This window comes from Panulirus ornatus, chromosome 17, assembly GCF_036320965.1.
Source record: "Panulirus ornatus isolate Po-2019 chromosome 17, ASM3632096v1, whole genome shotgun sequence".
Taxonomy (NCBI): Eukaryota; Metazoa; Arthropoda; class Malacostraca; order Decapoda; family Palinuridae; genus Panulirus; species Panulirus ornatus.
Window position 1 is genome coordinate 45,886,016 of NC_092240.1, and position 12,721 is coordinate 45,898,736.

Here is a 12,721-nt window from a genome sequence, read left to right on the forward strand (position 1 = left end):
CAGCGACAAAGTATAAAAAAAAAAAAAAAAAAAAAAAAAAAAAAAAAAAAAAAAAAAACATGGGCTAAAAACATTTTGTATCATTGGCTTACCAAGTTCATGGCTAGATGTAACTGTCCTTTAACTTTTGAAATGCATTTACTTCCAGGGAAAGATATAAGAAACCGTCATGGGAGATAGAAGTTCCTCCTCAGAAAAAACTAACTGAAGAAGAGATTACTGCATTTGTTTGTTGTGTGCAAGCTCCTACAATGCTCGCAATGTTTTCTCACACTGGCACACATGAAGCTGGGATTGTGTTTCATAGACTATCTCTTCTTCGACCAGAAATCATCATACCACCCTTACTTGAACAGTTAGTAAACTTTTACTGTTGGGATTTGCAATCCTTGGAATATCCCTGTGTATGTTCTTATTCATTTAGTGTCTTGGGTAGACTCTTGTATACTGTGTAACTGGCTTTTATGTATTTTTTCCAGTTTCTTTTTTAATTACTTGTCTGTTTGAAATAAAACACAATTGTGGTGTGTATAAAACCTTTTCAGTATAATTCCTTTTTAATACAGCCTGAGTGTGATGTTTCATGCATTATCATGTTCATGTGCCAAAAACTGCATTAGTTTAACTTTTACATTGCTGAAAGGATTTCAGATTACTTTATTACATCCACTTTAGCTGAGAATGGATGCTTTTCAAATTACATTTAGAATTTTGTCAATTGTGGAAGGGGGTTAAACCACAATGTTTGGAAAAAGAAAGGACCTGTGAGAAAATGTGGTAATACTCCTTTGAAATGCAATAGTGTTATCTGTAAAATATCTAAGATTTATGGTATTACCGAGAATAACAGGAATGCATTGAAAGATCTGTGAAGAGAAAAATTTTCATTTTAAAGTGTGCATGAAGCTCTCATAGTTTGCTCCTCCTAATTCTGTTGTATATATGGGTAAATGTTAAAATCATTTGACCTAGATAGCTTGCTTTATGATATAATTAGTTTAGGATGAGATAAAAGAATAGAGATCATTAGAAAAGTACATGATAAAGTGCATTTAAGGTGATATGGTCCTATATATTGATAGCAAATGATAGTTTGGTTTAGATGACATATATAGTAGTATAGTAGAAGGGGCGAAGAGAAGTGAACAGTAAAAGGTGGCTGGATGCAGTCAGGAAAGTGCATAAAGGCAGAAATGTTTCTCCTGAAGATATGAGTGGATTGAATTTTGATAGGGTGCACGAGAACCAAAAGTATACATACATGAGTAGGAAAGATAATAGGTGATATTGGATTACATATCATTGATAAATGTGCAAAAGAGAGTCTCCTGAATGTGAATGTGCTGAAAGGGGCAGCTGGTGAGATGTTTGACCATTATCTGTTGGAAGTAAGGGTGAAGATTTTTAGAGGTTTTCAAAGAAGAGAAAATGGTATGTGTGTGAAGAGGATGTTGAATATAAGTGAACTTGGATAAGAGACATTTGAAAAAATACCAGGGGAGATTGAGTATTTATGGTATTTTTTGCAAAAGATGAGAGTTAACAAAGGTAGGAAAATGGGAGAGGAATTAAAGATGTTAAGGGAAGTGGTGCTTGTGTGTTTGGGAAAAGTGTGTATCATGTAGAAAGTGGGAGGTGGGCAGGTGAGAAAATGTAGTGAGTTTTTGTGTTTGGGAGTGAGACATGGGATTGTGCTATATAAAAAGACATTAAAAGCTTATTACATTCAGTTCCTATGCCTACATTGCTGCAGCATCCAGTTTGGTCTGGTTATACTTTAACTTATATCATTGTTGAATCTCTGAAATAGGTAGTGATTTTGAATGACTAAAGGAAAACAAAAAATATATGCAACGGACAGTGCCAGTGCCAGTTAGTTGACACTGGAAAAAAACTTTCAAGCGGCTTCTAAGTTAATGCTGTCATGAAATAATTTCTCTTCCTCCTAGGATTCAAAGTAAAGTGAAAGGAAAAGGAAAAGTGTGGCGTGATATTTCATCTTTTAAGTAATGTTGCATGAAGTAGTGCAGTTATTATGTTGGAGAACTGAACAAAATGAGTGAAGAAAATCTTTCGGCAACACTCTACTGCAGATGAGCCATAAATTTTAATGTGTATAGCATGCATGACCAAGACACTGTTATCTATTACAGGTATTTTTCAGCAATCATTAACATGACAACAAGTCAGGAAAAAAGGTATGATGAATTAATTGTTTTGAGCAACAATGTGCAAATAAGAAATGTAAAGTGAATATATAGTTAGAAAAAATTAAGACTAACCCATTACCCCCTGTGGGTTACTGATCAGGTAGGGAGACAATTATAACAGCCTTTAGTGGCCTGGGGCTGTAGATAAACAAATAGAGGAGAATGAAATGGATGATAATGGAGGAGGAAGAAAGAGAGATAATAGATTCATTGGAAAGAAAGGAAAGGAGGGGATAGAGAATAAGGAACAAAAGGGAAGACTATAAGATACTTTTATATACAAAGCATCTGGGATACAGATGTGCCACAATGCTGTGAAGAGGCATGCTGAAAGCTTCTCCTTCAGGCACTGGAGATGAGAGTTTTCAGTTGCTTCCAGTGAGTAGTGATTAAGGATCAGTATGAGTGAGTGATGGTTGGTGACTAACTCGAAGTGTTGCAGGCCGATAAGGTAAAATCTGTACTTCAACTTGGCCCTCTCCACAGCCAACAGTTTGAGCTCGATGGTGGCCTAGCATGTTTCTGTGTTGGTCACGAACCTAGAGCCACACTGAATGAGTGGAACTTCCCACCACTGTGGTCTCTCAGGAGAGCATATCCAGTGCCATATTAGTGGGGCATCAGTCTGCAAGATGGTAGGCAAGGCCTATTTCACATGCTGGAATGCTTTGTCATGGTCTGGGGTCCAAAGGAAAGTCCTCTTGGGGCTCATCAAGGAGCGAAGTGGCTGTGCAGCTGTGGAAATGTGTGGAGAAAATTCTGCCAATTAGTTGACGAGTCCCATGAAGGACCGAAGATCAGTCAGGTTGGCAGGAGTTGTGAAATCCTTGATGGCATGGATCTTCTCCAGATCAGCTGCTATGCCATTCCCTGAGAGGGTATAACCACAGAAGGAGACTGGAGATTTGGTGAGAAGAAACATGCTGGCATTGAGAGTGATTCTGTGCTTTTGGCACATAGAGAGTACATCGTGGGTACGGCAGAAGTGGGTGAAGTAGTCCTCGTCACATAGGAGAATGTCATCAATGGCTTTCACACATTTACTCATGCCTTGTAGAGTGATATCACCTTGGAGATAGAAGGTGTCTCTTGTAGTGGCAAAACCCATAGGGCCCCAGCGATATCTGAAGCGTCTGTATGGAGTGATGAATGTTGTCATTGACTGATCCTCCACTGTGAGCTCAGTATGCCAGTAGCCACATAGTGTCACTTGTCATGAAGAAGTGCATCTTTGGGTCTATGCTGCAAGTTGTTGCAAAGGGCATGGGAGAAGGGTATGTTGGATGTGACTCTTGGCTGTTTAACTTGGACAGGTGTATGGTGATCCTAACTCCAACTTTTTTTTTCTTGGCAATGGCTATGAGGGGGTGGCACTATTGGGGGGTTATCATCGCTTTGAGTGGCTTGGCCCATAATGCATCCTTTGTCACGAGCGTGTCACTGAATTCCCTCAGGAAAAATTCTCGAGCAGCTGAAGGAGACATTTGGCTAGTGGTGATGTAGAGGAAGGTGGTGCAATGGCAGGATCATCACTAATCACTGCGTGTATTCTGTTGATGTGCTTCACCTTGAGGAAGGGCTTGAGTGGCTTGGCCCATAACGCGTTCTTTGTCACAAGCATGTCACTGAGTTCCCTCAGGAAAAATTCTCGAGCAGCTGAAGGAAACATTTGGCTAGTGAGAGGGGGCGGTGGTGATGTAGAGGAAGGTGGTGCAATGGCAGGATCATCACTACTCACTGCGTGTATTCTGTTGATGTGCTTCACCTCGAAGATGGGCTTAGGAAAGTCCTTGGAGATGGTAGCTAACTCCTGGCAGTGTTTTTATGACAACAGAATGCCATTGTGCATGTCGATCTGAGCACGTTGATCCAAGCATAGCATGAACTCTTGCCAAAGGTAATATCTGCTTGGAAAGATCCTAATGCTGGAGTCATCTTAGAACTGTCAGCTGTGAGGTATCTTGCCTTGAGTGGGTGGTTCGAGGTTATGCTGGGAAAGTCCCAGACATTGCAGATGTTGTAGGCCCATGACAGTAGCATCTTGAGTGGCTTGGCCCATAATGTATCCTTTGTCATTAGCATGTCACTGAATTCCCCCAGGAAAAATTCTCAAGCAGCTAAATTAGACATTTGGCTAGTGAGATGGGGTGGTGGTGATGTAGAGGAAGGTGGTGCAATGGCAGGATCATCACTGCTCACTGCTTATATTCTGTTGACGTGTTTCATCTCAAGGATGGGCTTAGGAAAGCCCTTGGAGATAGTAGCTAACTCCTGGCAGTGTTTGTATGACTACAGAATGCCATTGTGCATGTCGATCCAAGCATAGCATGACCTCTTACCAAAGGTAAAATCTGCTTGGAAAGATCCCAATGCTGGAATCATCATAGAACTGTCAGCTGTGAGGTATCCTTCCTTGAGTGGGTGGTTCGAGGTTATGCTGGGAAAGTCCCAGCCGTTGCAGATGTTGTAGGACCATGACAGTAGCATCAGTACCATTCAGGAATCATCCATAAGCGAGATGACAAGGTACCATGGGTGATGGTGATGCTGGTAGGCTGAGGGAAATCAGTCCTGGGCTGTGAGGGTGAGCTCATCTGGTTTGGGTGCTGTTCAGGATCCTGTTATGTCTGACCAGAGGACTGTGTGTGTGCCCCACTTGTGGAAGAGGACTACTTATGATGCATTCACTGTCCCGTGACTTGTCATAATGGCCTATTCGATTGTACATCTTACACTGAGTGCATTTAGCAGGGCCCTGTACCATGTGAGACCAGTGGCCCTTATGGCCACAACTGTTGTACTCCACCTCAGCAGCTGGGCATGACTGCAACCTGTGCTGCTTACTGCAGCTGTTGCAAAGGCGCTGGGCAGGAAAATAGCCGTAGGATTGTAGGCTTTCTTCTTCCCCATCTTGTACTGAGACATGGCCCTCACTGCTGCTTGGGGAGCTCACAGGGCTCATAGGAGCGGCACCTCATTGCTACATCTTGCAGAGAGGAGGAAGTGTTAAGGGAGATGAGGCATTGCACCAGCTCTTCCTCCTTGATGCCCATTAAAATCTTTTGTATGATTTGGGTTTCCTCATACTGCTGTGGTGACCTTTACAGATATCAACTTCCTCGGGTGCTCTCTTCAGATGTATGTATAAATCATCAAAAGTTTCACCTTCCATTTGCCTGCAACTGAAGAGTTCCCACCCATGCAGTGCTTTATTGCACTGGCCCTTGATGTGCTCTTGTAAGATGTTGAGCACAGCCTCCACAGACGATGTAGACTTTGGGCACACTTGCAGTGTATACTCTAAGATGCACTGAGTCTCGAGAGACAAGCACATACATAGCTGTATGAGGTGCTTTGGCTGTTGCAAGCTCTGTAGATTTGCCATTGTAGCATAGTCCATCCATCTCTGACTCCACTCTCGGAAGGTCTGGTAAGTAAAATCAGGTGAGAGGTGGTGGTGGCTGGGCGGCAGCTTTAGGTGGTGCTGGAATGGAAGGGTGGCCAGGTGGCATCATGGGTGCGAATCCTGGGGTAACAGATGATGCAAGAGTTGATGAAAATTGTGCCTGGGGTGGCAAAAGTTTTGAGAGGAGAGCCTCAAAGCAAGTTGTGTCTTCTTCACAACATTGAGCTTCCTCCTCCCTTTCTCCCATTTCATCTTCCCTGCACTGTTGTTCATCTTCCCTGCACCATTGTGCAATCCACCTCATGAATGAAATAAGGTCTGTGATGGAATGTGAAGGAGAACATGAAGCATAAGGAGATGAAGTGGGTTAGGAGCCTGGGAGGTAGGAGATTCACAAAAGGTGGCAGCTTGCTGCTGCTGAAGATGCTTACCGCAAGGCATATTTGTTCACTATGTTTATTTCTGATACAAACAAATGCCTCAACAGCTCAAATTGGTTTCACAGATCAAAAAGGCAACATTAAAAAGTCAATAAAGAATAATTTGTCGGTGCATCTGTGTACATGTACGTGACGAGACTGGACTTGCAGTAGAGCACAAACTCTGTCACTAAAGTCTCTGGCCAACTGAAATATTATATGGCGTATGGGACGTAACACAATCATTGGCATACGCTGCTGACTAGCTGACGTGATAACATTAAAGTATGAGCCATTGAAGTATGAGGTAGAGTAGTTAAACTGTTACATACATGTGGGGTTACATAATTACAATCTCTCATGAGTTGCTTTTACAGTAACCCGAGAACACAGATTTCCAGGAGCATCTAAAAAATTAGTCTTTTTTTTTTTCAAGTAAAGAGAAAAGCATTTTTTTCTGGTGTGTTGGGATCATATTGCTGGGATGGCACTGAGCACAACACAGCTTGATATCTTATGACTCAATTGACACTACTTAATTTATATAGTGTTTTGTTGCATTTGGTTATGTTTATCATCAAACAAGTTTTTATCATTAGATGTATTTTCATTTGGATTCCTAGACTGTCATCACTATAGAGTGAATTGTGCATTATTTCACCTTCATTGAGCAATTTTTTTTTGACATTCTTTGTGTCGTAGATGAAGGGTAACTGGAGAACTCTTACATAATTGTTGTACAAAGAAGTCTTGAGCATCTTTTGCCACCACTGTAGATCAGCTGAAACTTGAATGTTGGCAGGAAAACACAGATCATAGATCTATGTGAGGTCCTATCATCTTAACAGACTTAGATCTGTGAGAGGTTTGGTTACATTACTTTGTCAAGATAGAAGTTAAAGTTGGCCTGTTTGCTACTTCCTTCATTTGCAAGTTACACTTGTTTTCCATATTTGTTTTGTAGTTTGTAATATCTTCAGTTGACTTATGATGTGAAATGTTTGTTTTATTAATTTCAGTATTTGCGCCAGGTGCCATATCATTTATGAAAAGCTCAGTCATAACATCATTTCTTGTTGATTTGTGGCTAATTTCATCAGGTTGAATGTCTTGCTTATATTCTTATCTTTCATGACAGTTCCCTTGCATCTGTTTTGAAATGGTTTGGTCACATGGAGAGAATGAGTGAGGGAAGACTGACCAAGAGGATGTATGTGTCAGAGGTGGAGGGAACGAGGAGAAGTGGGAGACCAAATTTGAGGTGGAAAGATGGAATGAAAAAGATTTTGAGTGATTGAGGCCTGAACGTGCAGGAGGGTAAAAGGCGTGCAAGGAATAGAGTGAATTGGAACGATGTGGTATACCAGGGCTGACGTGCTGTCAATGGATTCAACCTAGGGCATGTGAAGTGTCTGGGGTAAACCATGGAAAGTTGTGTGGGGCCTGGATGTGGAAAGGGAGCTGTGGTTTCGGTGCATTATTACATGACAGCTAGAGACTGAGTGTGAACGAATGGGGCCTTTGTTATCTTTTCCTAGCACTACCTCGCACACATGAGGGGGGAGGGGGTTGTTATTACACATGTGGCGGGGTGGCGATGGGAATGAATAAAGGCAGACAGTATGAATTATGTACACGTGTATATGTCTGTGTGTGTATATACATGTATACGTTGAGATGTATAGGTATGTATATTTGCGTATGTGGACATGTATGTATATACATGTGTATGGGGGTGGGTTGGGCCATTCTTTCGTCCATTTCCTTGCGCTACCTCGCTAATGCGGGAGACAGCGACAAAGGAAAATAAATGATAAATATGAATAAATAAGATTTATATCTATAGCCATGATGTGTTTCTCCTTCTTCCCTTTTTGCAAAATACATATTGAAGTTTTCTTACAAGATTTTGCTTTGTTTTGGTTTGTCTACACTTCTCAGTAGTTCAACTTTTGTTTGTATTTCACTAAACTCTTCCATTTTAGTTATATGTGGTATGTATGTAACTATGTTAATTTTACTTGTAAATAGTATCCACACTGCTGGTAGTTAAGAGATTGAGAAGGAGATGTAAAGATAAACTGAAGGAAGCCTTAGGGTATCAGCAGTGCCCCGGAGAGTGGTAAGTAGTAAGCACAAAATGCTAAGGGCCTATACCCTGGGGTTGTGAGTGTGGAGGCTCAAACATATATTTGAAATTCATGGAGGCTGTGACTAAGCATGAAGAGCTTAGTTTAGAGAAAAATGAGTGGTGAATCTTGTAAAAGTTAAAAGATAAAATTACTCACATTATTGGGGAGGCATTCTGTTAGACTGAGAGGGGGGATGATAGGTCATGTTACAGGAAAAGCACCGAGTGCCATGATTATTCTCCTGGACCCTGGGTGATTTTAGGGCCTGAATATTCAGGAGGGTGAGTGGGATGTGTTGTATAGATTTAATTGGATGAATGTGCTTAAGGGGGGGAACATGCAGTCATTAGGCTGAATCAGGGCTTATAATAGTAGCCAAGGTAAGATATGGATTTAATCTGTGGCACTTGGCTGTGGATAGTAGACTCAGTTTTGATCATTATACATGATAGCTTGAAAATGTGTGTGTGGAATAAGGCCATTGGTTTCCAGCTGTTGATGCTAGCACACTGAGGAGGGAATAGGAATTTGCCATTAAAAAAGTTTTGTCACCAGTATTCTTGAACTATTCGTGAACTGTCACTTTTTCACACAGAAAACTGATTTTGATGGAAGGTTGTTGTCAGTATTATGATAATTGTGTGATTTATGAAAACTAACCCTAACTCCTTTTACCCTGCTTGTATGAAAAGGGAATGGTCAGTTTTGATCATTATACATGATAGCTTGAGAATGTGTGTGTGTGGAATAAGGCCTTTGGTTTCCAGCTTTTGATGCTATCACACTGAGGAGGAATATGAACTTGCCATTAAAAAAGTTTTGTCACCAGTATTCCTGAACTGTCACTTTTTCACACAGAAAACTGATTTTGATGGAAGGTTGTTGTCAGTATTATGATAATTGTGTGACTTATGAAAACTGACCCTAACTCCTTTTACCCTGCTTGTATGAAAAGGGAATGAAATCTAGATTTTTTCTTTAGTGGAAAGGTAGGGGTATTGGTACAGTGAGCAATAAAGATTCTGGGACCTGATTGGTCTTTGAAGTATGTTTTGATGCTGTTACTGAGTGCAGTGTCTTGGTATATTCCTGTCATTGAGCCTATCCCTGATGGGAAGTTTTAATTTTCTGAGCTCGAGTACTGTCACATCGTATGAAGAAGGCTTGTTTTGCCCACAACACTTTTCTTGTCAGTTATACCTGTTCATGACTTACTGCCTAATGTTTTTAAATCCATCTGCATTATTCTCATGAATTCAATTATCTAGGCTCTACTCATCACTGGAGACAACAACAGAGCCTCATCGTCTGACAGCATCTTTAGAATGTGTGGTGTGTGTGGCTCGGGCACTGGTCAAGGGTGGAAAGCATTACCCTGAGGGTCAGAGACATGTCATCCCCTTACTACTCCAGACATTACCAGGCATTGATCCTAATGACATCAAGAAATGCATGGTAAGTTATTTTCTTTTGCCTGCATCAGAGCATATACTTGTCTTGTGTAATTTCTATACTGTATGAGCTTTCCTGTTTTTTGTTTGTCTGAAGCCGTAGCATCTCTTTTACAGCTTCTGTATATCTGTCTATCTTTAACTCTGATGCCTGTTCCCAATTGGAACTCCCTCAAGTAGGTGGTCATGGCAATAAAGTCTCTATAACAAGTGAACTCCAGTTCTGTCTCTAAGCCTTTAGTGCCTCACTTTTAATAGGCCACTGGCAGAGGGCAACTCTAGTGCAGTGTTTGCGGAGGCTTCTACCCAGTGTTTCTACTGACTACTTCTACTATTGCTCATGCCTACTGCTTCTACCTAATGTTTCCACCTAATACTCCTACTTCAGTTATGTACTACTTTTATCTACTGCTCTTACCATTTTTCCAAAAGGCAGGGCTAGCACATAGTGCTCACTGCTGAAGAATCTAGAATTACAAAGAATGCACTTTGTGTTTAGTGTTGTCAGGTGTTAAGTATGACAAGGAAAGATTGTATGCTTGTGGACAGAAAAGGCAGCTACCTGATTTAGAGGAGTGCAACTTGACAACCACTGAAGTGCTGGGTCAATACCTTGGTGGGTAATATTGATAGTATACCTCCCTGATCGTTGGCGGCCAACTAAAGATATAACTTCAGCTACATTATTATCTATATCTGGATAAAATACTCATAATTACAGTTTTGGTCAGCCTTTGAATATTCTCTGCAGAGCTTAGGTGGACTGCTTTTATTGTAAGCAAATGAAAATGGGTTAGCTTTCCCTCTAGGGAGAATGGAACATAGGAAGTGCAAGTATGTTTCCTGTCATAAATACCACTAAAGCCATAGAACTACTGGATCTTCAGTTTACTGTGACCAATGGAAGGTGAACCTGATGTAAATGTTTATTTCGCTGTGTAATTTTTCTCCTTGGTCATACATGTAACTGTTAGAGGTTTAAAGGTGTAAGGATTGTATTGTTTGTAGACAGTGCTTTGGGGAATGCACTGATTACTTAATTTCATAAAAGAAATTAGGAGAAGTGATATCCTCAAAGTTTCTATTTCGATGTCAGTGATTGAGGATAATTGTAGCTTGATTATGGTGCAGTTTCAACAGTACTTAGAGACCTCTTATGATAGACGAGATGCATTCTAGAGAAATGTATGCTTAGCAGAAAATCTGTTACAAGTGGTATTTGTAACATGGTTTTATGTATTCTTTTTTTTATTTATTTTGCTTTGTTGCTGTCTCCCGCGTTAGCGAGGTAGTGCAAGGAAACAGACAAAAGAATGGCCAAACCCACCCACACACACATGTATATACATACACGTCCACACATGCAAATTTACATACCTATACATCTCAACGTATACATATATATACACACACAGACATGTACATATATATACACATGTACATAATTCATACTGTCTGCCTTTATTCATTCCGTTCGCCGCCCCGCCACACATGAAATAACAACCCCCTCCCCCCAAATGTGCGCGAGGTAGCGCTAGGAAAAGACAACAAAGGCCGCTTTCGTTCACACTCAATCTCTAGCTGTCATGTAATAATGCACTGAAACCACAGTTCCCTTTCCACATCCAGGCCCCACAGAACTTCACATGCCCTGGTTCAATCCATTGACAGCACGTCGGCCCCGGTATACCACATCGTTCCAATTCACTCTATTCCTTGCATGCCTTTCACCCTCCTGTATGTTCAGGCCCCGATCACTCAAAATCTTATTCACTCCATCTTTCCACCTCCAATTTGGTCTCCCACTTCTTGTTCCCTCCACCTCTGACACATATATCCTCTTAGTCAACCTTTCCTCACTCATTCTCTCCATGTGACCAAACCATTTCAAAACATCCTCTTCTGCTCTCTCAACCACACTCTTTTTACTACCACACATCTCTCTTACCCTATTATTACTTACTCGATCAAACCACCTCGCACCAGATATTGTCCTCAAACATCTCATTTCCAGCACATCCACCCTCCTGCGCACAACTCTATCCATAGCCCACACCTCGCAACCATATAACATTGTTGGAACCACTATTCCTTCAAACATACCCATTTTTGCTTTCCGAGATAATGTTCTCGACTTCCACACATTCTTCAATGCTCCCAGAACTTTCGCCCCCTCCCCCACCTATGATTCACTTCCTCTTCCATGGTTCCATCCGCTGCCAAATCCCCTCCCAGATATCTAAAACACTTCACTTCCTCCAGTTTTTCTCCATTCAAACTTGCCTCCCAATTGACTTGTCCCTCAACCCTACTGTACCTAATAACCTTGCTCTTTTTCACATTTACTCTCAGCTTTCTTCTTTCACACACTTTACCAAACTCAGTCACCAGCTTCTGCAGTTTCTCACCTGAATCAGCCACCAGCGCTGTATCATCAGCGAACAACAAATGACTCACTTCCCAAGTTCTCTTATCCACAACAGACTGCATACTTGCCCCCTTTTCCAAAACTCTTGCATTCACCTCCCTAACAGCCCCATCCATAAACAAATTAAACACCCATGGAGACATCACACACCCCTTCTGTAAACCTACATTCACTGAGAACCAATCACTTTCCTCTCTTCCTACCCATATACATGCCTTACATCCTAAGTAAAAACTTTTCACTGCTTCTAACAACTTGCCTCCCACACCATATATTCTTAATACCTTCCACAGAGCATCTCTATCAACTCTATCATATGCCTTCTCCAGATCAATAAATGCTACTTACAAATCCATTTGCTTTTCTAAGTATTTCTCGCATACATTCTTCAAAGCAAACACCTGATCCACACATCCTCTACCACTTCTGAAACCGCACTGCTCTTCCCCGATCTGATGCTCTGTATATGCCTTCACCCTCTCAATCAATACCCTCCCATATAATTTACCAGGAATACTCAACAAACTTATACCTCTGTAATTTGAGCACTCACTCTTATCCCCTTTGCCTTTATACAGTGGCACTATGCAAGCATTCTGCTAATCCTCAGGCACCTCACCATGAGTCATACATACATTAAATAACCTTACCAACCAGTCAACAATACAGTCACCC

At 41.2% G+C, this 12,721-nt stretch overlaps 1 protein-coding gene across 1 annotated transcript in view; it reads left to right on the forward strand.

The window, feature by feature from the left end:
* Window positions 1–12,721, forward strand: part of LOC139754434 (proteasome activator complex subunit 4-like) — a 576,322-nt gene that overhangs the window by 172,086 nt on the left and 391,515 nt on the right. Inside the window, exons 9-10 of the mRNA XM_071671710.1 lie at window positions 149–355; window positions 9,436–9,622. Of these exons, the coding sequence (XP_071527811.1) occupies window positions 149–355; window positions 9,436–9,622 (394 nt within the window). The remainder of the gene's footprint in view (window positions 1–148; window positions 356–9,435; window positions 9,623–12,721) is intronic.